General features: G+C 37.9%; 1 protein-coding gene across 1 annotated transcript in view; it reads left to right on the top strand.

Annotated features, from left to right (window-relative positions):
* The window catches only part of LOC126249592 (endosome/lysosome-associated apoptosis and autophagy regulator family member 2-like), a 241594-nt gene extending 215506 nt beyond the window's left edge, over window positions 1-26088 (top strand). The window contains exons 14-17 of the mRNA XM_049951256.1: window positions 3514-3646; window positions 14008-14271; window positions 21451-21541; window positions 25476-26088. Of these exons, the coding sequence (XP_049807213.1) occupies window positions 3514-3646; window positions 14008-14271; window positions 21451-21495 (442 nt within the window). The 3' untranslated portion in view covers window positions 21496-21541; window positions 25476-26088. The remainder of the gene's footprint in view (window positions 1-3513; window positions 3647-14007; window positions 14272-21450; window positions 21542-25475) is intronic.
* The last annotated feature ends 1533 nt before the right edge of the window (window positions 26089-27621 follow it).

Genomic DNA, 27621 nt, shown 5'->3' with positions numbered 1-27621 from the left:
AAATCCCCATGAAAGTCACTCCATCTCGTCTTTTTGGGAGTACAAAGTTTGTAATTATTTGCTTCCTTGACACTTTGTCTCCTCTAAGTTTTCTTGATGCTTTTTTTCAAGGACATGAAATAGTGACATGCTATCAAATGTAGTTGCTCTGCCAGTCTGGGTTACTTTCTTCATAAGACATTTCATGGGTCCTCCATACATCCTGCATAATGAGTTCCTTATGTTTCAGCATTCCAGCAAGATGTTTACAGTTTGACATCTATGGAAACATTTCCAGTTAGTACCTAAAGATAGATGGGAAGTAAAGCCAATTGAAACCCAACAGATACTAGTTGTATGTCAAAGCAGAGCAATAAAAGCAGGAACATACAAAATTCTCTCCAATACTGTCAACATAAACATTTTAGTCACAGACTGCTCAAAACCATAACTTTTGTAAAGTGTAACATGTGACAAGGTGACATGGCCAGTTTTGCATCCATACTCTATGTTGACAGTCACGATTCTTTAAGACTGGGCCTCTTTTGCCACTGATTAGGATTTGGCTGGTTTTGCAACCCAACACATTGAAAACATGATAATCAATTGAAACCCTCAGCTGCTGACAGGTGTAGATGATATACCTTGATGGGGACAACTCAAAATGTGTGCCCCGACTGGGACTCAAACCCGGGATCTCCTGCTTACATGGCAGACACTCTATCCATCTGAGCCACTGAGGACACAGATGAATAGCATGACTGCAGGGACTTATCCCTTGCACGCTTCCTATGAGACCCAACTGTCCATAATCTACATATGTAATGTTCCTAACAAATATCTGGCACGAGTAATGAGTAGATGGGCAAATATCTGTTGGGAATATTACGTATGTAGATTGTGGACAGTTGGGAATGTGGGTCATCAGTGGTATCTGTTCTTTTGAGAACAGTTACTATCTTCATATACATTGAAAACATGGCTGCCTTTGCACCCATGGATGATTTTCCCTCCTCATTTTAAATGTCTTAGAGTCATTTTTGCAGTCTGGTTGATACAGTAAAAAAATAGCTAATGAAAAACCATACAAGATGTCGGCTCGAACTCCATTCTTGTTTTTTGGTCATATAGCCACCTTTGCACTTGGGTTGCTCAAATATTTATCATAATACTGCTGCACTTTCTATTGCATTATGCTATTTTCATAATTATACTTGCCCTTTGGCTACTTGTGTATTATAATTATTGCTTTTATTATTAGCATTAATTGCAACTGCCATATATTTTTCAGCAATTTTCCATCTAATTACATCCCTTTATCCTCTAATCCCACATTGCTACTGTCCCTAATTTGTCTGATCTCTTTTATCTTTTCCAGCTTTGGGTCCTCAGGCACTTCTCTTCCTAGCTTGTAAGTTATGGGGAGGACATAGGGTTGGAGATGGGAATTGGAGAATGAACTGAATGATGATTTAGTTTAAGGCACTAGATTCAACCTGATGGATCTTTATTTCAGGGATAATATATTCATGAAAGTAGATGAGATGGATCAACCACTCATTAAAATGGCATCAGTTATCGTAGAGATGTGACAGTTTCTTCTCTCTTTTTCTTTATTCTTTTTATATTTTCCCTTCTGGGAATGGCTGATAACAGCCCCTATTACACTTATTACAAAACAAATGACAATGAGATAACATACATTGGAATTTATATTTAATATGCTACAAGAGTATCTAAATTTATTTGTTATAGTAGAATTTACAATTTTAAGGGTGATAGTCATAATAAAAATGTTTGAAACATAAGCTGACCTTGCACAGTGAACATCATATGAAGGATGTCTCATCAAAATTGTATTTAGTTTTCAAAAGACTGATGAGGAAACTTATTTTGTTCACATTCTGAAATACTGGTTTTTCATCCATTGATATTGATCCATATCATGCTTACGTAATTGTGTCAGAAACAGGCATGTGAGCTTAAAATTCACTAAACAAGTAACTGAATTTTAATTGCATCCTCATGTTCACTAATTGTGAGCTTGTTCTGTAGCAATTCATTATACTTTAAATTAATTCCTGAACTGAACACTGAATGCTTTGTTTCTTTCATCATGATCTTCTCTGATAAACGGATGAGCTGGGTCAGACATTTTTTGAGGCACACAAACAATAATGCCTGTGCACAAAACATATTTTTTTTAATTTGTTTACCAAAAATATGACAGTAGTTTACAGTGTCCATCTATCAAATAATATAAATAAATTTATCCATGACAAGCACTACAACATGATAAGCACACAGCTATTGGTGGTGTTTACAATAAGCACCATGTCACAAGTGTCCATATGGACACAAGGTATGAAGAGGTAGCAGTAGTGGCCACAGTCACCTTTGACATCTACAGCACACTGACTGAGCATGTGTAGTGAATATGTCATCCTAAAACAAGATCTGTATCTCTGTAAGTAAAAAGAGAGAAGAAGAATAATAAAATAAAAGCCAACTGTCAAGCAGTTGAACATTTGCAGCCATAAACAAGCATCTAAATGAAATTTACTGATCTTCTGCCTTATTTTTCTTCATTTACACTCAAGCACTGCAATGATGACAAAAACAGAAAAATAAAAATGTCACACAGAATGTACCAAACCCAAGGACACAAGCATGCCAGTTTGACATAGTACACTTCTGGCTATCTCATAATTATGAAAGTCGATACCATTTTGATAGATTGTAAATTCATCTCATCCACTTTGTAGGCTGTAGGCCCAGCATGATGTATGACTTTAGGGTGAAATACCTGGTAGTTAAATTATGTCACTGTTTAGTCCATTCTTCAAATCCTCAACCTCATACCATACCTTTGTTAGACTATATTAGTGCATAGCTTTTTGGCAACAGGAATTAGTCACTTCATCCATCTTACCTTTGTAAGAGTGACTAGGGGGATTAATTCTGCTGTGAGAAGTAATACATGGCATAAGTCTTTCACTGAGTACATTAGTTTGTACAGAGTGTATGTTACAAATCTTCCAGTGAGTACACTGTCTCAGTCTGTCTGTCACCAATTCACCCCTGCCCCTCCCACCCCCATCCCCCTAACACACACACACACACACACACACACACACACACACACACACACACACACACACACACAGCATGTATCAAACCCAAGGCCGCAAGCGTACCAGTCTGAATGCTGAGAGAGAGAGAGAGAGAGAGAGAGAGAGAGAGAGAGAGAGAGAGAGAGGAAGGAGAGAGAGAGAGAGGAAGAAAGACCTGCCCTTCCTTTCTAACCTTCCCCAACCCATCCTTCCTCCCTCCTCAAGAAAGATATAATAATTCTGTAAGCTAATAAGTTCCTCAAATTTTTATATCTGTACTGGAAGTACTAAAAATATCACCTCCTGACAGTAAGTACTAGCCACCTTAGCCACCTATACTGTCTCATAATTTTGTAATTTGCTCAAGTGAATTTGTCTTTTGATACAAAAGAAATATTATGTCTGATAAACTAATTTTCAGGATGGTAAAATCAGAGTGCATAAATGGTGTACAGTCAGTTCATTTTCTGCCACCTTCAGACTGCTTGATGCCATTAGACATGCCACTTACAAGAAGAGTCACATGTACTGCACAAATTCCTCTGCAGTTACAGGTAACAGCATATTCATACCTATTTGTTTAAGATTATTTCTGTAATATCACTGCAGTTTGTTTTCCAGCATCTCTTAATCCTATGACCACTCACCATTTTAAGATGCATTGCTGTACCTTCTCCCAGGTGCTGTGGATGTCTTAGCGCACAGCAGTCTGCCTTTCCCATGGTGCTGTAGATGTGTATACTTGTGCTACCCTCTCACTCTGTGAGTGTTATAGATGTGTATAGACTTATAGCTGCTCTGTTACCTGCATGCTGTGGTTGTCTAAAAATGCACAGATATATTTCTGTCCCATTCACTCAGTAACTTTTCAGCATTCAGGTTGTTTAGTTGGAGAATTTGTGGGTTTTCCTAGTGGAGTCTCATGTTCTAGTTTTCAGTTCCATTAATGTCTGTCACTATTCTTTAATACAGGTTTTAGAGTACCTAGTGTTATCTTGACTACTTGTTTATGCAAGTGGAATACATTTCAGTTTTGCTAAGAAAATGACATAGAATCATGTTTGCACAGAGAATGGTATCTTAAAAATTGTAGGAAAAAGAATGAGATTAATTTTTTCATATTCGAAACTGTGATGACTCTGCTACAAAATCTTGAAGTAATAGCCCTGAACTACTCTATTCGTTCCACATATAATAGAGAGTTTTTCAGAATTTCAAAGATCTGAAAGACATTTTGAAACTCTTTGAGAAAGAGTATGCAATAGCAAAGCATTTTATTGAGAAAAAAATTATTTTTGTCTATTTACACACAGGTCTTATGATTTGACTCCTGTACACTAGCAACAAGTAATACTGTCATCTTTCGTGGTATTTCTAATAGAAGATCTTGTTGTATTCATAGTGAATGAAACCAACTGATTTTATTTATAAATCAAAGCAAATATCAAAGAATGTGTGAATTTTCAGTTGTTGCATTGGAAAAACAGAATTTGACAAATCTTACTGTACCTCATTGGTGTTTGTCTTCTGATGGCTCATGCTACAAGCTAGCAATAATTGCTCAAGAGCTGTACTTTTCAATACTCCAGTTTTCAATGATGTCATGTTCCAGTAGTGTTTTGTGTTCCTTATAAAAATTTTCCACTTCAGTGATAACTCTGCTAATAGCAGAGGAGAACATTATTCAACATAACACTCCAGTAAAGTTTGTCATACATCCAGCAGTGTAATTTAGGTTATATCCAAATTAAAAGCTTTCTAGTGAAAAAGTTACTGTATGTGAAAGGATGTTATCCTCTCAACTATTTATGACTGAAGTATATTTTGATGCCAACAACCGATATTCAAGCCCAGACATGTTACTATGGCCTCAAAACCATGGAACCACACACAATGTGGTTTGTAAAAACAGGAGGAATGTGTCAAAACAACATGAGAAGCTTAAGTGGGGGGAATATCAGTTTACATCAGTGGATATGGTGCTTGTCAGTCAAGCTGTGCAACATGAGAGAAACATGAGATAGCAATCAGTAGATGTGATGTACATGTACAGACCAACAGATGATTACAGTTTCAGGAAAATGGATGATTTACTCAAGAGAAACAGTGTCACAAATTGAGCAAGTCAATAATAATGTCTTATCCATATCTAGCTTTTATGCCAGCAGTTGTTCAGCTTTCCATTGACTGATAGAGTTGGTGGCTGTCCTCCTGAGGGCTATCATGTCAAATTCTGTCTGACTGGTGTGTTAGATCATCACAAACTGAGCTGGTTGGTGGGCCCTACACATAATTCTCCAAAAATTCTTGATTGAGGAGAGATCTGGCAACCTTGCTGACCAAGATGGGATTTGGCAAGCATGAAGACAAGCAGTAGGAACTCTCATCATACGTGGATGTGCATTATCTTGATGACATGTAAACCCAGACTGGCTTGCCATGAAGGACAAGAAAAGGGGGTGTAGAATACCATTGGAATACCATTGTACCATAAGGGTGACATGGATGACAGCCAAGGGAGTCTTGCTATGAAAATATATGGTGCCCCAGATCATCACTCCTAGTTGTCGGTCTGGTATGGTGGGTGACAGTCAGGTTAGTATCCCACTGCTGCTCGGGGAGTTTCCAGACATATCTGCACTGGTCATAGGGATTCAATTCGAAGCAGTACTCATCACTGAAGACAATTCTACTGTAGTCAATGAGATTACAGGCTGAAGATGTGTCTGGAGATGCCTTGGATAGCAGTGGGATACTAGCCTGATTTTTGCTCCCGATACGAGCCTGACAGCCAGGAGTGATGATATGGGGTGACATTTCTTTTCATAGCAGGACTCTTTTGGTTATCATCCACAGCATCCTTACAGCACAACAATATATCAGTGATATTGTACACTCCGTTTTCTTGCCCCTCATGGCAAGCCACCTGAGCTTACATTTCAGCAAGATAATGCCCTCTAGCACATGACAACAATTCTTACTGCTTGTCTTCATGCTTGCTACACCCTACCTTGGTCGGCATGGTTGACAGATCTCTAGCCCCCACACCCCTACCCTAACTGAGAACATTTGGAGCATTATGGGCAGGCCCGTCCAACGAACTTGTGATCTTGATGAAATAGTGAACTGATTGAACATAATTTGGCATGATATCCCTCAGAAGAACATCCAGCAACTCCATCAATCAATGCCAAGCTGAATAAGTGCTTGCATAAGAGCCAGAAGTAGACAAACCCATTAGTGCTTACGAACTTAACTGGATCAATGGATCAGACTGAGAAATGCTACAGAAAGTTCATTTTTCACAACTTGAGCCTGTTGTTGAATTTCTCATAATCTCCACTGGGTGATAAGTAGTAATAATCTTTCATCTTTCTATGGTAAGAGAAACTGTAGAAAGGCATTCTACAGAACAGCTACAAGCTGACATAAGAAGATGCTCTAAGAATCCTCTATTATTTATAGGTATATATTTTCCAAATGTTTTTGTAAAGAATACTTCAAGACAAGGTTGCTGATGCATAGGTGTTCAGTTCACTTGAAACAGGGAGTGTGTGAGGAAGGTAGATATCAATATAAGAGAGGAAACTCACTATGCACATCAAAAAAGTTTTGCATCACTTCAGGTCCGAGAGTTCCGGAACCTGTACAGAAAATTGAAATAGAGATCAACATAAACACCATTTCTGCCCTTTTTATTGCTCATGAAAACCACACATTGCATGTTGTACCACCATACAGTGAGATCTTCAGAGATGGTGGTCCAGATTGCTGTACACACCGGTACCTCTAACACCCAGTAGCATGTTCTCTTGCATTGATGCATGTCTGTTTTCATCGTGGCATACTATCCACAAGTTCATCAAGACACTGTTGGTCCAGATTATCCCACGCCTCAATGGTGATTCATTGTAGATCCTTCAGAGTGGTTGGTGGGTCCCGTCGTCCATAAACAGCCCTTTTTAATCTATTCCAGGCCTTTTCGATAAGGTTCATGTCTGGAGAACATGCTGGCCACTCTATTTGAGTGATGGCATTATCCTGAAGGAAGTCATTCACAAGATGTGCACAATGGGGGTGCAAATTGTGGTCTATGAAGACTATTGCCTCGCCAATATGCTGCTGATATGGTTCCTCTATTGGTTGGAGGATGGCATTCACGTATCATACAGCCATTACAGTGCCTTCTATGACCACCATTGGCATACATTGGCTCCACATAATGCCCCCCCCCCCCCCCCAAAAAAAAAACAGCAGGGAACCTCCACCTTGCTGCACTCACTGGACAGTGTGTCTCAGGTGTTCAGCCTGACTGGGTTGCCTCCAAACATGTCTCCGATGATTGTCTGGTTGAAGGCATATGCGACACTCATCGGTGAAGAGAACTTGATGCCAATCCTGAGCGGTCCATTCAGCATGTTGTTGGGCCCATCTGTACCGCCCTGCATGGTGTCATGGTTGCAAAGATGGACCTCGCCATGGATGTCAGGAGTGAGGTTGTGCATCCTGCAGCCTATTGTGCACAGTTTGAGTCATAACACGACGTCCTGTGGCTACACAAAAAGCATTATTCAACATGGTGGCGTTCCTGTCAGGGTTCCTCCGAGCCATTATCCGTAGTTAGTAGTCAACCACTGCCCTTGGGTGGCCTGAGCGAGGCATGTCATTGACAGTTCCTGTCTCTATGTTTCACCTCCATGTCCAAACAATATCACTTTGGTTCACTCCGAGATGCCTGGACATTTCCCTTGTGGAGAGCTTTTCCTGGCACAAAGTAACAATGCTGATGCATGGTACTGACTGTCTAGGCATGGTTGAACTATAGACAACGTGAGCTGTGTACCTCCTTCTGAGTGGAATGACTGGAACTGATCGCTGTCGGACCCCCTCCATCTAATAGGTGTTGCTCATGCATAGTTGTTTACATCCTTGGAAAGGTTTAGTGACATCTCTGAACAGTGAAAGGGACTGTGTCTGTAATACAATATCCACAGCCAACATCTATCTTCAGGAGTTCTGGGAACTGGGATGATGCAAAACTTTTTTTGATGTGTGTATAATATTTTGTACCCTGTTACATGACTTACCAACGAAACAAAAATTTCTGATCTTCACCAACTGTAAAGAGAAAATTACTCATGTGATCCATCTTAAAATATTATTTAAGAAAAAGCAAGAATATACTTGAAAACAAACTAAATGCTGTTGGGCTTCTAACTTTGTCAAACTGACATGAAGCATCTAACCAGAAAAAGATGGAAAAGACATGTAATGAACATGAACAGTATTTGCTTTTTCACACTCCCACTCCAGATAAAATACTACACTGATGTTTCAGGAAGGAAGATTGGGTTTATTGTCCTTTCAGCATCAAGGTCTTTTGAGATGGAGCACAAGCTCAGATTGTGTCAATGATGGGTAAGGAAATTGGCTGTGCCCTTTCAAAGGAATCATCTTAGCATTTGCCAGCAGCAATTTAGGGAAATCACAGAAAAACCTAAATCTGGATGGCCAGACACAGGTTTGAGCTGTAATCCTCCAGAAACTGAGCCCAGTGTGCTAACCACTGTGCCACCTCACTCAGTGGATGTTTCAGGATACATAATATACATTTTGTGCATGAAAAAATGAAAACTTAGCATTCATTGTGTCAATTGAAGAAATACATGAAATGTGTTCACAGTTACGAATATGGACAGGCGTCAGCCCTATAATAGAATGATGACAATGTGAAAACTTGTGCTGAACCAGGACACAAATCCAGATGTCCTGCTTATTGCAAGTGGTCACCTTACCATTAGGCTATCCAAGCATGACACACAGCCGTATCCAAACTTTAATATATTGTCAACCATGTGTCCACATCCTGCACTCATACATTCAAGATGTATATTCTTGTACAGGGAAGATGTTTTAATTGAAAGTTGCTGGCCCAGTATTGGAAATACAATATTGCAATACTTGTGTTGTTCAGGATTATGATACAATGTTCCTTTTGACATGCATACATGCCCAACAGAACATTGCACCATAATTTTGAATTACACAGGCACTGCAATATCACAGTTAAATAAAAACTGTAAGTAACTGTCTATTATAATACAGAATTGTTTCTATGTCAATTGAAAGAATTCTCACACCTTAACTTTGTGGCTTTGGTACTATTTATTTTGTTTATGTCTATGAAAGTTGTTCATACTCTTCCAGTAACTTTTATGATGCACAAACATTTTAGCTTTGAAGATAATCTATAGGTGAATTATTGTACTAGCAGAAAAAAAGGAAATATTGAACATTCTGCATCATTTACATAATAAGTTATGCAGAAGTACAAAACATTAAACATTGTAGTCAGCAGTTCAGGAATAATCAGCACAGGGCAAAGCAGTCTGCTTGAGTAATTCAGTTGCAGACAGTTGTCTAACTAACAAGAGCTTAAAAAGTCCCTTGGTAAGCCTCTAAATTGGATGGAAAAAGCCGCAACTTGTCAGATTGTTTATGCAGCTTATGTATTACAGATAAATTACTGTTTGCACACCTATAATGAAGTGCTCAGTCTGTTGCAATCTTAGGAACAAATTGTACGTGAAGCTATCAAACAGGTCTCATCTACAAAAATGAACCAAAAAATCTATTAATGTGAAACACAATGACTCTCAATCTGAGAAAGCCATATTACAAAGAGTTGGTGTACTTTGGTCAACATGCTGTGTAACAGTATTCTTTGCACTACAACACCACTCTAAAGTATGCTGTGATATGTTAATTTGTGTCTCTCAAAGGCAACATAGCAAACAGTGTAATTCACACTCTAGTTAACAGTAGCCTATAAGAAATGATCCAAGAATATTGTCATAGCTTTTGTCAAATTCAGTATTTTCTCAAACTGGTATAGTGAGAAATACATGCAGAACAGCAGGTTTATGAGTAAGGAGCAAGGAAAGAATGAATGGAAAGCAACACTTCACATTTGTCATATTTTAACATAGCCTACTAAAATCATATAGACAACTGACACTAAATAATTTTTTCTTAGTGAAATGAATTAACATGTTGCAGTTTTGCTATTACAGTAACCAGATTTGTGGAGAACCTTAAAAGTCAAATATTACAGCCCGAATAATTTTTACAATTTATTTAGTATGACTTGGTGGTGCCAAAATTTGTGTAACTAGAGTCATTACCACAAGTAATCCAGAAATATTATACACATAGCAAGGTTGGCCACTCATTTAACACAATACTTGACAGTGGTCTGTAGGTTAGGCATTAATTGCAGGTAGGTGTATTAGACGATAAAGATTAGCACTCAAGACAGTGCTTTCTGCAGCAGTGGAATTTTCCTCATTTTTACATAATTCAAAACAATGTTACATCAATATGTGGAATGGAATATTAGTTTTCTGCTCTTGTTATAAGAAATTATAAACTATTAGATTTCATTTACTACCATAACATCTTAAATAATTCTTCATATCTTGCCTGCTGGGAGTGTAATAGGTTAGTTTTTATCATAGCCTGTGCTGTTATCATTAATTGTGTCTGGGAAGAAAGGGATAGAGAGAGAGAGAGAGAGAGAGAGAGAGAGAGAGAGAGAGAGAGAGAGAGAGAGAGAGAGAGAGAGAATGTGTGTATTCAAAGACACTGGTATCTAATAACATTTAATAATTATGTTTTAATATTTGTGTCATATGAGGTCAAATATAAATTGTACCTTGACATTCATTCTTTCATTCAGACAACATGCTCTGTAAACCCCATCAAGAAGGAGAGGCTTCAGTGATATGGAATGAGGCAAGCTATGCTATGACTAGTGCCAATATAAGGGGCAGTCAAATATGACTAGTGCTAATATAAGGGATGGGTAAATGAAAACCAAACACCCATCACAATGGGCTCATGGAATGGTTCCATTCAAAAGTAATCACCACACAAGTTAAGACATTTATCCCACTGGGAGATAAAATGTTCAATTCCTGTTTCATAGAATGCAGTCGGCTGCTGATGGATCCACAACTGCACTCACTCTTGCAATTCCTCGTCCAATTGAAACCGACAGCCAAGTGTGGCTTTCTTCAGGTCCCCAAAGACATGGAAATTACACAGTGAAAGAGCTGGGCTGTACGGAGGTGCTGCAAAGTTTCCCAACCCAATCACTGAAGCATAGTCTTCATCCAGTTGGCAGAGTGGTGGTGGGCATCATCCTGCATCGGAATGATTCTGTCTGACAGCATTCTAATAGCCAGAGGACAAATAACCAAGCCAACAGTGGAAACGACCCACATCTCCCCCACCACAGAAATCCAAAGCTGTTCACTCAAGTTCCGGTAAGGTCACAATGACCTTCTTCTTCTTCAACTGAAGGGTCCCACTGCTCATCCAGTTTCTCAAGTGTGGATCCACAATCAGTGTCCAGTGCTATGAAGATACTTTCCAGAAATGACAATATACCATAAAGGCTAAACACTCAGTAAAGCTGTTGTATAGAATCGTCCTGTTTCACAATAATTCCTGCCCACACACTGCCAATTGAACAAAGGTTAGACTTCAGTACTTTGCTTGGGAAACACTGCAGCATCCTATGTACAGCCCATATCTTTCACCACGAGATTTTCATATATTTGGTAACTTTAAGAAATACATGTGTTGAAGTCAGTTTCAGTTGGACAAGGAAGTGCAAGAGTGGGTATCTTTGTGGACCTGCCAGTGGTCAACTTCATTCTATGAGACAAGAAATGATTTGCCTTCCTGTGGAATAAATGTATTTACACCTGTGTTATACTTTTGAATGGAACCATTCCATAGTCCCAGTGTGGCAGATGTTAAGCTTTCATTTCACTGCCCCTCATGTACTCACACTGATACCTTTGGGAATTTCATCTAGATTACTTTATATATGTCTAAAAACAAAGATGTTGTAACTTACCAAACAAAAGTATTGGTATGTTGATAGACACACAAACAAATACAAACACAAACACACAGACAAATGTCTGCTTGTGTCTGTATATGTGTGGATGGATATATGTGTGTGTGCGAGTGTATACCTGTTGTTTTTTCCCCCTAAGGTAAGTCTTTCCACTCCCAGGATTGGAATGACTCCTTACCCTCTCCCTTAAAACCCACATCCTTTCGCCTTTCCCTCTCCTTCCCTCTTTCCTGATGAAGCAACTGTGGGTTGCAAAAGCTTGAATTTTGTGTGTGTGTTTGTGTTTGTTTGTGTGTCTATCAACATATGAACGCTTTTGTATGGTAATTTACATCATCTTTGTTTTTAGATATATTTTTCCCACGTGGAATGTTTCCCTCTATTATATTTACTTTATATATGGTTATCCATACATATATTAGGAGAAAATCAACTAGTGTGGTGAAAAAAAGACACTTATCCTCCTCTTAAAATACTCAGCTGCTGTTTTTATCTTATAGTTTAAATAAATAATTTATGTACCTGTACAGTAATACTATCATCTGTCTAAATACTGGCCAAGTCAAGAGCTGTTTAATACATTCATTATAGTTAAGCATATTTTCATCCACAGTTCAAAATATTCTGATGTATTATAAAAAGAGAGACTGGTAACCTATTATTTTATCTTGTTTGTGAATATGTGAGGATTTTTCAGTTTACTGCCTGATGTATGCTTGTTATTGAATTTTGTACAATAATATGAAATTCTTATGTATCGATCAATGATTTGAATTTAACATTAGCTGCTTCACTGCTGCTGTCATTAGGGAGATGAATATCATTTGCCTTACTGACTTTATTCAGTTCATATCCAGAATGCTCTGAATCGCCTTTGCTTTGTTCTTGGAATTTTGAATTTTTTGTGTATAGTATATAATTTTTCCCTTTCGATGACAAGATGAAGTAGTTTGTAGTACTGCTTATAATGCTTAAAGGGTTAAGTCTTGGTTAGAGATAGTCCTTTGCATTAAGTTATGCTCTCTCTTCCTGGTGCAAAATATTGTGAACCCAGATGTTGGTCACCCTTACTCTCAGCTTCCACTGTAATTGACTCCGATGCAGTGCAAAGGAAAACCAGATTCATAGAGGTGAAGATTGGTTTCACTCATTTCACTGATAAACAGCCAATGGCTGTGCCAAGGTGGACACACCAGTTCCCATCAGATCAACAAAGTTAAGCACCAAACATGTGGCCAGTACTTCTACTGGTGACTGTCCAGGTATGCTGTGCACTGTTGACAATTTTGCCTTTGCTTTTATGGCAGAGGGGACAGGAGGGTTGGTGGCCAAAAAGTCCCCGGTCAACAGTCTTTTCACCAATGTCCTGGATTCAGTTCCAACCATCACCACAGTGTCTCATGAAGTGAGGACATCTGACACTGTTGATGGTGATATGTTCATTGGATGGGAATGTTAAGCTTGGTAGCTCCTTGGTGCTCTTCAAGAGGAGAAGGCTATATGCCAGCACCATGCTTCACCCTCTTCCTTCTCTCCCCATCTCCAGCACAAACATGACACTACACTATAGTACACTCCACTATACACACACACACACACACACACACACACACACACACACACACACACAGAGAGAGAGAGAGAGAGAGAGAGAGAGAGAGAGAGAGAGAGAGAGAGAGAGAGCGACAAAGTAGAATATATTTAACAAGACGGCACATTGATTGAACATGCAGCACATATTTGGTAAGAAACAAGTGGAAATTCTATCAGTTGATAGTTGTTTTAAGATTTTCATTGTTTCACTAAAACATTTCACGTGAATTAAAGATTCCTCTAACATGTCAAAACAGAGGCAGTGAATCATCTATAATGACCAAAATATAGAGATAATATAAAATGTAGCAGAGAAAATGACTAGTAATAGATTCAACTAACTCAATTTATACACCGTGCACAAATGTAAATTTTGTTCTGTCTTTGTTACAGGTTGTGATTGCAGTAACTATAGCTCTGGCTTTGTTTCTATGTGGTCTTATGATTTACTTCTGGAAAAAGACACAGAATCTGGAATATAAGTATATGAAACTAAAACAGTCATCAGGTGGCAGAGATGGTGACGGAGACAATGAACTTGCCCCAGCAGAAAGCTGTGCACTGGATGATGGCGAAGAGGAGGAAATACAGTTCACACAACCTCGAAGTCTTGGAATACTAAATCGTATTAGGAGCATGAAAATGATAGGTGGAATGGTAAGTTGTCTGACACACCCAGTTTCTCAAAATTAACTATCTGCATAACTGCTATAATGACAGTAAATATTAATAACACTATGAGATTAAAATAAATGATAATAGCACAATTTATGGAAATATGTGACTGCCAGCATGAGATTGATATCAGCACTGCTGAATGTTGACCATGTGTTTATATAAAGAGTTCTATGGCCAAATGTAGGAACTGACTGGATGGTTGCCCCTTTATACAACAGCTGCAGGTATGAGATGCTGCCTAGTGTTGGTAATACATCTGGACCAGGACAGGATGCTTTATCTGTTGCATCAGTGGCTGATTTTGGTGTCAAGGCTGGACATTCACAGATGTTAGGATGGATTTGATGGTCAGTGAGAGTGCCAACATTAGGGGACTGATAGAGCCTCTCAGGGAAATAGCCTGCAGATAAGGAATGAATGCCAGAATGCTCTTGGCATGCTCACTCAAGACAGTCTCATCTGAGATATGGAGGTGACTCTATTCATGGCTGTTGAACTCTTTGGGTGCAACTGACTGCAGATAGTTGCTCATGTCAGCACAGATGATGCTTTCTGTATGAGTTCTGAGGCCATCGTTGGTTCTTTTAGATGTTTGGCTGAATTGGTAAAGGCAACTAACTTCAACCCCAAGGTGGAGGTGTGGCTTGCTATTTGCAGAAATATACCTACAAACTGCCATGGTCTTTTGGTTTGGAGCAAGTGGAAGATATAAATTAGAGTCTCAGATAATTCTGTCTTGATTTCAGATGTGAATTTCTTGACCTTCACTATTAGGTGGAGAATTTTAGGGTCCCTGTCAGTAAACAGGCACACACTACACATAAGAAGTGGCTACTTGGATAGAAGAGTAGATGTGTTAAAGAAACTCCTCCTCAGGGTCAATGATGAATTGCTTGTCACAAATCAATATAGATCAGACAACATTATTCTCAGAGAATAACTTTTGTCTTTGCAGATACTCCTCCTCAGGGTCAATGATGAATTGCTTGTCAAAAATCAATATAGATCAGACAACATTATTCTCAGAGAATAACTTTTGTCTTTGCAGATTGAAAAGAGAAACTGTTAATGTGATATTAGTAACCTGCAGGTGCATCCATAGTAAGGTCCCAGATTTAGTATCACTTATTAAAGGTAATAATTTTCCCTCAAAATATTAGGAAGGTGAATGTGGAAACAACCAGATGTAAATGTTAGTGAGACACTCATTTCAGATTGGAACATATATACTGCAAGGAGGAGATAAACACCAATGAAGTGAATATTTACTGCTGTAGCAAATTTGATAACACTTAGTGAGGTAATCACGGAATCCACATGTGAAATAATCAAGGGTAACCATAAAAAGTAAATTCAACATGGTTATTATCTGTGATTGAAACCAGGACCTCCAAGGCCAAAGTTCTACCCACTAGACCATCATGGTCACTATTAATTACATTTTTATTCAAAACAAAAAGAAACCACTCACCAAACTCAAACCAATAAGACAGATGCAGAAAATTGTGGTAATCACTTTCATTTGCTTGTCAGTGACATGGTAATTTCTGTCAGTCCTTCATAGTGAGCTGGACTCACATTACTTTTGCATTCATATCACAACATTCATTTGATTTTGTCAGTTGCTGAATGAGATTTCACTCTGCAGTGGAGTGTGCGCTGATATGAAACTTCTTAGCAGATTAAACCTGTGTGCCCAACCGAGACTCGAACTCGGGACCTTTGCCTTTCGCGGGCAAGTGCTCTACCATCTGAGCTACTGAAGCACGACTCACGCCCGGTACTCACAGCTTTACTTCTGTCAGTATCTCGTCTCCTACCTTCCAAACTTTACAGAAGCTCTTCTGTGAACCTTGCAGAACTAGCACTCCTGAAAGAAAGGATACTGCGGAGACATGGCTTAGCCACAGCCTGGGGGATGTTTCCAGAATGAGAATTTCACCCTGCAACAGAGTGTGCGCTGATATGAAACTTCCTGGTAGATTAAAACTGTGTGCCCAACCGAGACTCGAACTCAGGACCTTTGCCTTTCGCGGGCAAGTGCTCTACCATCTGAGCTACCGAAGTACGACTCACGCCCGGTACTCACAGCTTTACTTCTGCCAGTATCTCGTCTCCTACCTTCCAAACTTTACAGAAGCTCTTCTGTGAACCTCATTCTGGAATCATCCCCCAGCCTGTGGCTAAGCCATGTCTCCGCAGTATCCTTTCTTTCAGGAGTGCTAGTTCTGCAAGGTTCGCACACAGTTTTAATCTGCCAGGAAGTTTCTTGTCAGTTGCTATTTACTAGCACAAGTGAAAGGAAGAAAACAGACATAATGTCTCAACATGTGAATTTAGTTACACATTGCCTGATTTACAATTCAATACTTATCCTGTGAATACTCAGTCTCTATTTTAATCAATTAATAAGTTACACAATCAACTTTTACAAAATTGATACACTTCTGTGAAACATTTCTCTAGAACTCCGATCCTGTTCTCACCTAGTTTTAGACTCCTTTTCTTGGTTATACTGACATATTTCTTAATTTTCATGTGATTTTGCCCAAGGCTTGTAGGGAAATTTTTAAAAACTGTAATTTCTATCTTCCCCACCAACGTACAGTTAATTTAGCACTAGTTGCTCCCTTTTCAGTGATTTCTGAAGGAGAAACCTGCCTCTAACTACCAACAACCATAGGAATGTACACAGACTCTGATGTCTGGCTACAAAACAAGTGTCAATAATGGCAGTAATCACAAACAAATAATGATTCTTGAAATGGAGAATCATTCTCATCTCTTGTCACACTGCTCACCATTTTTGTGGATCTCACAACTTACCCACACAACTCACTACAGCAGTACATAACGACACATATTAACAGCTCCTTTGTATTTGAAGGTAACCTGGAGTATTACATTGTTCAGAAATGCATTACAGTGATTGCAATAGCACTTGAGAAGTGAAGGCTAAAATTGGGCAGTCATGTAAAATGCAAGAAATAAAAATACTAGCAAATCAAGCAGTAACAGCTAAGATGGGACCATGTCTCTAACCTTCAGCATTATTTATTTTGATACAATTTTGCCAAGTAAGTTTCTTGTTTCAGTTTATTACTTTTACTCAATAAATGTCTTCAGACTGTTCATGAAGTTTGCTTGTCTAGTGGTGAGTTCTTCCAGGAGATAGGAGTGATCTTCTTTTTAGGACTCAGTAAACTATATAGGAGACATAATGTCATAATTTTCATTGCTAACAGATTGGGCTTCAGTTGATCTCAAACCAAAACCAAATTATATTTTCTGCCAGTCATGACAGTCCTTCCTTTTGCTTCTCTTTTTCCAAAAGTTAGCATAATTATTCTCTCCTATTTGGCTTCAGGAGATGGTAGTATGCTGCAGTATCTACCATTGGCATTTTTATGTGTTTCTCTATCATCAACACTTTTGGACGGTATGAGGTTCACAAATACTTTGATTGATAATCTCCTCAAACTGTGGAAGATACATGGTGGAGATGAAAGTGAATGCATAGTTACTACTTCTTTGCGGCTGAGATATACAAACAAATCAGACACACATCCATGGGCACCCTCTGCCATCCTGTTTTCAGATCACCTAGAGGAAACCTTCCTACCCTCATAAACTCCCTAGCCCCTTGTATGGTTCAGTTCAAGCCACTATTTCCTCATTCCTCCACAACCTCAACACCTTCACTCCCATCTGCCTCACCTTGTATGCCTCAGTCCAGCATGCTGCCTTCTTGGATGTTAACATCCACCTATCTGGTGACTCATTTAAACCTCTGTTCATACTTAGTGCACTAACAATCAACAGTAACTGCATTTTGATACCGGCCATCCACCCATTTGTGCTCTGCAAACCACTGTGAAAAGCACTCAGAAAATATGTCCTGCTGTACCAGTTTCAGGGTTTTTCCCATTCCATTCACATATGGAGCATGGGAAGAATGATTGTTTAATCACCTCCATGCATGCTGTAATTAATGTAATCTCATCCTCATGATCCTCATGGGGTCAATACATAGGGCTTATAGTATATTCCTTGAATCATCATTTAAAGCTGGTTCTTGAAACTTTGTAAGTAGGATTTCACAGGACAGTTTATGTCTATCTTCAAGATTCTGCCAGTTCACTTTCTTCAGCATCTCTGTGACACTCTTCCATGGATCAAACAAACCTGTGGCCATTTGTGCTCCCCTTCTTGGTATACTTTCAATATTCCCTTTTAGTCATATTTGGTATGGGTCTCACACACTTGATCAATATTCTAGGGTAAGTTAGGTACACAAGTGGTTTGTAAGCATTCTCCTTTGTAGACTGATTTCATTTCCTCATTACTTTACCAATTAACCAAAGTCTATGACTTGCTGTATCCACATCTGAGCCTATGTGATTACTCCACTTTATATCTTTACAAAATGTTACAACAGGGGATTTCTATGAGTTCATCAAATACATCTGTAACTCACTGATATTATAGTCATAGGATACTACTTTTTTTTATTTCTTTGCAGTGTATAATTTTACATTTGTGGACATTTAAAGCACGCTGCCAATCTTTGCTCCACTTTAAAATCTTATCAAAATTTGACTAAATATTTATGCAGCTTCTTTCAGAGAGTACTTCATTATAGATAACTGCATCATCTGCAGAAAGTCTGAGGTTACTATTAATATTGTCTGCTAGGGTTCAAACATACTTCCCTGATGCCCACTCAACATTATTTCTACATCTGTCGATGACTCTCAATCTGAGATAACTTGCTGTGTTGTCCCTACCAAAAATTTGTAATACAGTCGCAAATTTTGCTTGATATACTATATGATTATACTTTTGATAATTGGTATAGATGTAGTACTGATTCAAGTGCTTTCAGGAAATCAAGAAATAGTGCAGCTATCTGACTGCCTTGATCGAAAGCTTTCAGTATGTCTCATGAGAAAAGTGTGAGTTGGGTGTCACATGATTGATGTTTTCAGAATCCATGCTGACTGGCATGGAGGAGGTCATTCTGCTCAAGATATATCATTATTTTTGAGCTCAGAATATGTTGTAAGATTCTATAACAAATTGATATCATGGACATTGGATGGTAGTTTTGTGGATCACTTCTACCATCCTTGTTGTAAATGGGTGTGACCTATGCTTTCTTCCAACTTCTGGGCACAGTTTTTTGTTTGAGGGGCCAGCTGCAAGTTCTGTATAGATTCTGATAGGACTTCCCATGGGCTATGTATGTGCAACTATTCTTTTAAACATGAGCTATAGTTCCACTATATGCTCCTATCCTGTGCTAAAATTTTCAAATTATTTATTGAGATATGAGGCCAGCTGCAAGTTCTGTATAGATTCTGATAGGACTTCTCATGGGCTATGCATGTGCAACTATTCTTTTAAACATGAGCCATAGTTCCACTATATGCTCCTATCCTGTGCTAAAATTTTCAAATTATTTATTGAGATATGAGGCTCCCGCTTTTTTTATCTAGTTTACTGCACATATATATCCTTCTGTCTGTTTTATTGTCCTTTGTATTTTGTTACTCATGTTGCCACAGCTGTGTCATGGTCACTGATACCAGTTTCAATGTGAAAATCCTCAGAGAGTTCACATCTGTTTATTGTCATTGGATCTATTATATTTCCTATCATGAGTGTGGTTCTGAACCAACTGTTCTAGGTTGTTTTCAGTGAAGGCATTTAGTAATGTTTTGCAGGATGTCTTTTGGCCCATCACTAACAAAACTGTAATTTTCCCAATTGATCATTTTGTGACATAAGTCTCCACTGATGATCACAGCATTATTGGGGAATTTATGTACAAGCAAACTGATGGTTTCTCTAAAGTTTGGTTTGCATCAGGAGGTGAGTCTGGTGGCTGATAAAAGCATCCAATTACAATTTTCGCCCTCTTGTGGTACTAGCTGTTTCCTAAACAATTCCTTCCACACAAAAAGGCTATCCTACATAGTCTGGCCAGCTGTAGATGGTGCATCTGCAGTAATGAGCACTCCATTTACTGCTATGCTGAAAGTCTTACTAAGGCCTTTGGAGACAGGCATTATTCCTTAAACATAGACCACAAACAGACTTACTTTCGCCGGCCGGGGTGGTTGAGCAGTTCTAGGCCCTACAGTCTGGAACCGTGCGACCGCTACGGCCGCAGGTTTGAATCCTGCCTCGGGCACGAATGCGTGTGATGTCCTTAGGTTAGTTCAGTTTTAGTAGTTCTAAGTTCTATGGGACTGATGACCTCAGAAGTTAAGTCTCATAGTGCTCAGAGCCATTTGAACCATTTTTTGAACTTACTTTCCATGTTGACACATGACTCTAATCCTCCAACCAAACCAGGGACCAGATGCCAAGGAGCACCCCACTCAACACCCAGTACCATTCCAGATTGTAAAAACTTAATCATATCCTCTGCCAGGGCTTCGTTGCATAGATGGGAATTTTCGGCTACCCCATAATCCACAAGGCTTCAATTTCCACTAACCCATACCTCATACCCACCTCCATCGCAATTCCATGACACTAACTTCACTCATCCTTTACTCACACCCAACCCCACTCAGTCTGCCATATACCTCATTCTGTCCCCCCCCCCCCTCCACCTCTCCCATCCAAATCCACTCCTCCATGTCACTATGGATTGTGCACAACGCCATTTGCTTGTGGTCAAAATGAGCTCAGTGATGCTACATTTGTTCAGCCTTTCCCAACCCCCCCTCTTGCTCTCTGCCTTCCTTCTCCCATTACGCACTCCACCTGACACATGGCCTCATCTTAGTTAAGATACAGCACTGGCACAGTGTAATGATTTGGGACAATGTAGTCCTGCAAGTGTGTATATGTGCATGTGTGTGTGTGTGTGTGTGTGTGTGTGTGTGTGTGTGTGTGTGTGTGTGTGTGTGTGTGTGTGCGCGTGTGTGTGAGCGTGCACACGCATGTGTGTACACTACAGTTCTGAAGTGACTCCACTATTTGATGAGTCATCACCATTACATCTTAAATTATTTGTATGGCATTTTTTATTTATTCTGATCTATTATTTTTAAATAAATGTGATTAAGCTTCCCATCTTCATTATTGTTTCTGTTGTGCTGTTGCGATGTAGTGTTAAGTGATATAATTTAATTCTTCTTCCAGGGCGAATCTGGCAAATCATTTGAGACCATTCAACTGACAAAGTAAAGAAACCTCTAAAATATCTTTGGAACTGATCAATTAAGGGACCATTGTAAGTATAACAGAAATAGCATCATGCTCACTTTTGACAATGGTGAGGTCTGCTTTGCTTTATTCAGAAATGGATGACATGTACCATTGTTATCCTCTGATTTACTTGCACACTGTTTATACTAGGATCTATAGTTCATACAAACTACACTTTTAAACATTTTAACACATTTAACAAACACAGGGTGACTTCTACTGTAACTTCTACTAGTAACTAACTAAAGCCGTATCCCACTATCAGACCAAAATTTTTATCATGCTGTAACCTTGCCATAAAAACAATGATAATGAAGTAATCATATTACTGAATCCAGCAGTAATTTACTGATTTGATGTTTGTTTCATACAGCCTTTGTGGAGTTTTAATTTTAATGGTCCACAGTGTATTAATTTTGCAATTTAATTTTGTAGTTTATTTGCATGAAACATGTAATTACTTGCATAGCAAATAGTAGTACAGTAGATACAACAGTATACCATCTAAATTTATTTTATAATAGATACTAAAGTATAAATTATTTTACATAATAATACACTAGATTTCAGTTTCTATGGTGGGCTATAGTAGCACTGCTTAATGAGCCATTATTTTACATATTTTTTGAATTTTTCACTGGTTAACAACTCGAGTTCCAAACATAGTGCATTAAAAAACTTTTCTCCTTTAATGTATAGACTGTTTGAAGTTTTTTCTGTCTCCTGTTTACCATATGATAATTTTGTACTTGTCTAGTGTTAAGTTCATGAATTTCTGCCTCACAAAATCTATATCTCTTATCTTCTACAGCTAGTACTATTTTTTCAAAGATGTACGTAGAATAATATTGTGAGAAGAAAAGTTTCTACTCACCATATAGCGCAGATGCTGAGTCACAGACAGGCACAACAAAAAAACTTTCTCAATTAAATCTTTCAGCCATCGGCCTTTGTCGATGTGTCTATTGTTGACGAAGGCCAGTGGCTGAAAGATTTAATTGAGAAAGTCTTTTTGTTGTGCCTATCTATGACTCAGCATCTCCGCTATATGGTGAGTAGCATCTTTCCTTCTCACAATATTGTTACAGTCCATCCTGGTTTTTCCATTGTTTGATATACATTGAATAGATAGTCATTTGATATAAATAGAACAGATAGTCATAATTTTAAAATCTAGAAACAGTCCTTTGCATGATGTTCTACCATCATTTTTGCCTAATATTTTCAAAGCTCTTTTCTGCAGTTTAAATACTCCGTCTACATGAGTTTTGGAAGCTCCACCCTATAATACAGGACCATATGCAAGAAAGAGATGCCTTAAACTGAAATACATCATCCTCATTGTTTGGGTGTTGACATATGGAGCAATTCTTCTTGAAACATATAAGCTAGATGTTAGTCTTGCACACACATTGCCAATTTCTTGTCTCTATAATAGTTTGTTGTCTGTGTACATATCTAAGAACTTGCACTCACTGCAGATTTTCCTTATAATTTTACAAATCACCAACACTGAAGGAAATTATATTTGTTTTTTGTAAGATGACTTTTAGATTGTCATTCTCAAACTTTGACTTTGCCCTATCTATAAAATTTTTTAGTTCTATGCTGAGATTAAGCATATCATTTCCCCCAGCAAAGCCCTGAAGTGTCATCTGCATACAGTGTAATGAAGGTATCATTTTTAAATGCATTTGGGAAGTCATTAGCATAGCATATAAAAAGGAAGAGACTAAATATCAATCTCTGAGGCACACTGAATTTAATATTCCTGGTCCTTGATGTCTAACTTTTTAATGTTTCTCCCTTATTGTGTGTGACTGCAGTACACTGTTCTCTGTTTTTCAAGTAGGATGTATTAAGATGCAAAAGTTTTCCACTGATACCATCTCTGACCAATTTTGACAGGAGAATCTCATGATCAACCCTATCAAAAGTATTTTGATATATCTATGAAAACTCCAGCTATCTGCACGCCTTCATTGGTTTTGTCAGAAACATTCAGCATAATCTGTAGTACTGCTGTCATGGTACTGCAACTACTCCTAAAATCATGCTGTAAAACTTCCAGGAGTTTGTGCTTATTATAATGCTCTAACATACATTTTACAATTATTTTTTCAATTAACTTACTAAAAACAGAAGTTAAATCAAGTGGTCTGTACCGAGCGAGGTGGCGCAGTGGTTAGCACACTGGACTCGCATTCGGGAGGACAACGGTTCAATCCCGTCTCCGGCCATCCTGATTTAGGTTTTCCGTGATTTCCCTAAATCGCTTCAGGCAAATGCCGGGATGGTTCCTTTGAAAGGGCACGGCCAATTTCCTTCCCCATCCTTCCCTCACCCGAGCTTGCGCTCCGTCTCTAATGACCTCGTTGTCGATGGGACGTTAAACACTAATTTCCTCCTCCTCAAGTGGTCTGTAATTTTCTAATAGTTGTTTATCACCTATTTTGTAGAGAGGTTTAACTATGGCTAATTTTAGTGTATCAGGAAACATTTCTTTTTTTAAAGACGATATTTATTAGATGCATCAAAGGATATGCTAGATTATGTTGTCATTGTTAAAGTAAAGATGGAGAAATTCCATCTCAGACAGCAGATTCTTTTGTTTTTACATCCTCTGACAAACTACAAAAAATCTTTGAGTTCAACTTCAGGGAGGCAATTAGGTTCAGACTTGACATCATCATGATTTCCAACATGTACTTTATCTCTAGTACAAAAGACAGATTCTACAATATCTATGAAGTTGTCATTCAAAATGTCACTTATCTCCTGAAGATTAGTGACAATATTGTCATTAAATATATGTATGTTGATGCTATTTTTTTATTTTATTTTGTTGACTTTTTCATTTACTATGGACCAGTAGGTATTTGAGATACAATCTGAGTTCCAGTTTTGTATTTTTTGGTTAATCTTTTCAGCCTTCAACCTTGTGACTTGCTTATGGAATGGTACTTACGTTGTTTGTATTTATCCCTGTGCTCTTTGTTTTTTGTCTCTGTTTGTATCATATACATGTCTTCCATTTTTTTCTTCCAGTCCTCTAGTAAAATCATCAGATTCCAAGGGTCTTGACTGTAGTGCCTTATTCTTATTTATATTTATCTTTCTGATAGGAATAGTTCTATTTAGATGAAAAGTATTGTATCTAGGAAGGCATCCCATTTATTATTTAGTCTTTGGGCTGGTAATACTAAATGCCAAGTTCCATGACTAAGGCTCTCTTTCAGTTTGTCAATGTTGATAAAAAAGATTTCTTTTGTAATCATAAATTTTCTTTGGTTTAATACAAAGATCTCCCTTTATCGCTAATAGTTGGCCTAGATGGTCAGAGATGAGACCATTTACAACAGCAGATGTAATAATATTCTCACAGATGGTGAAAACATTTGGTTTCTTGGGAATCTTGTAAATTGTTAACATTAATATCCTCTAATAATATATCATTTATATGTTTTTGCTTGGAAATTAATTTAAATACAACTTTATCAAGAGAATTCAGAAATAATTCAAAATTTCCCTTTGGTGCCCTGTACAACACTATGATAAGTAACATTAATAAGTAATTCAAATGCCAGAATTTTAATTGAATATGGACCAAATGTGAAACTAAAAATAATCTGAGCAAATGAACAGCCCATTGCGCATTTATTAACCATTTACATTATTGTTGGAATCATTATTAGTTTTTTATTTAAAAAATATGGGAACATATTTAATATTTGTGCACCCTCAGATCACCTAAAAATTTAAATATTTATTATTTATGGTATTTTAATTGCAACGGCAAGCAGTGTAATGTTTTTGGAATCCCATTTTACATCAATATTTTCATTGCCATGTTTCATTGTTGGATACTGATTTAGAGGTAATAATCAGTGTTGTAAATGATCACTATAGAAGTTTTTTCCCCCTTCTCAAGTGGAAAGAGTGTGTGTGCTCTTTTTCAGGCTCCCTGTACACGTAAAGTTTGGAGCTCATATGGTGGCAGGCTAAGATGAACAAGCAAAGAGCTGCTGCAACACAGAGAACATCGTGGAACATATCCTTCCATAGCTACTAAGACAAAAGCTTACATTTTATAAGAATGTTGGAGGTCCCTCAAAATATGACATAAATGAACTAAGAGGAATAAAATTATTGTACAACACAATTTGTGCAACATAAATGTTATAGTATTTAATCTTTGGAAGAGCTGTACCTTCTTTGTTTCACTTGTTAAAAGATAAGATTTATGATATATATATGTATTTCTTTTAATTAAATTTGCAAACTGTTTTCTACCAAAAATGGACCTCAAAGAGGAATGCTGTAATTTGTAATGGTGAATTGCTGTAATATTCAGATCAATTATCACTTGTCATGTGCATTGACAATGGAATATATAAAATTTATATTTGTATTCACGGTCAGTATAATATGATGACCCTCTTCAAAATAAGTAGCAAACATATCTTCTTTGTTTGCAAGTGTCATTAATCTACAAAAAGTGACCTATTTTTTAAAGGTTGTCTATTGGAAAACATCACAGAAATGTGTTACAGAGAAATGTACTGTTTTCGTCACTACAGTTTTTTTTTTTTTTTAAATTAAATAAATGGCATATTAATCTACTGTGTTTACAAATCTGTCATGATGTGACTATCTGGTAGACTAATCATTACACTTCTTACAGACATATAATATTCAGGTAACAATAGCTCTGAGGATTTATCATTTTTACTACATCTATAGATGCAACATGTTGTAAACAAATGTCATGAGAACCTAGAACTTTTTGCATTGTTGAATTGATAATTGCACAGCAAAATATGTTGGCAGTTGACTTACTATCACAGATAACATGAATTTGTAACAAATGATGTCAAGCTGCAGCAGTCTGCTGTGCTATGACAGATGGTGTAATTAAGATTACTTTTGACCCACTGTTTGTCTTGTGTGCCCACCTGTACTGTGAAGAGTTTTAAAACAAATTCATTTGAGATGACTGGCTACTAAAAGGTTAAGCCTTCAAACAGTGATGGGTGCTACCATACACACAATACTGAAAAAAAAATTAAACATTTTTGCAGGCAATTTAAATGAGAGAAAATATCAAGGAGCTTCAGTACAAAAATTAACAATAAAAATATTTGAAGCTGAAGACTGAAGGTCTCACTGAGAGCCATTTCAAGTGTGTTGAAATTCTTAAACATACATCACAGGAAATTTGTTCTTTATGCTGCAGGCTCAATAGCACTGACATTGTTCAGCAGCATCAGATATCAATGGATAAAATAAGCCTACTGCAAGGATATAGTGTGTCTGTCCAGGTAAAGTTGGAAATTTGAAAATATATATTTAGACAATAACAATGTTATTAGGACATTTGAAAACTGTATTCAATAAATGATTCCACAGTGCAAAAATGAGATAGGATCATCCAGGAGCAAATGTGAGATCTGTTGACTTTCTTGGATGTAATGCAATGTTCTGGGGTATGGATACTGCAGTAAGCTATTGCCTTTTCCTGGAGGTGTGCCACCGAATATCCAGCAGTTAGCAAATATCTGTCCTGATTGTAACATTTGACCCTCAACTGAGGGTGGTCACTACGTAATTTCTTTCTGTCACATTGATTTTTCCCAGATAAATTGAACTGAACAGCCAGCTAAACTTGCATGAGGGTTCCTTCAATTATTGCATTATCTTCTCACAAGATCCTACATTCACTTCACTTATTGGTTCACTTTCATACATACAGGGTGTTACAAAAAGGTACAGCCAAACTTTCAGGAAACATTCCTCACACACAAAGAAGGAAAATATGTTATGTGGACATGTGTCCAGAAATGCTTACTTTCCATGTTAGAGCTAATTTTATTACTTCTCTTCAAATCACATTAATCATGGAATGGAAACACACAGCAACAGAATGTACAAGCGTGGCTTCAAACACTTTGTTACAGGAAATGTTCAAAATGTCCCCCGTTAGCGAGGATACATGCATCCACCCTCTGTCGCATGGAATCCCTGATGCGCTGATGCAGCCCTGGAGAATGGCGTATTGTATCACAGCCGTCCACAATATGAGCACGAAGAGTCTCTACATTTGGT

This window comes from Schistocerca nitens, chromosome 3, assembly GCF_023898315.1.
Source record: "Schistocerca nitens isolate TAMUIC-IGC-003100 chromosome 3, iqSchNite1.1, whole genome shotgun sequence".
Taxonomy (NCBI): Eukaryota; Metazoa; Arthropoda; class Insecta; order Orthoptera; family Acrididae; genus Schistocerca; species Schistocerca nitens.
Note: the sequence above shows the minus strand (reverse complement) of the source record. Positions and strands in the feature narration are given on the sequence as shown.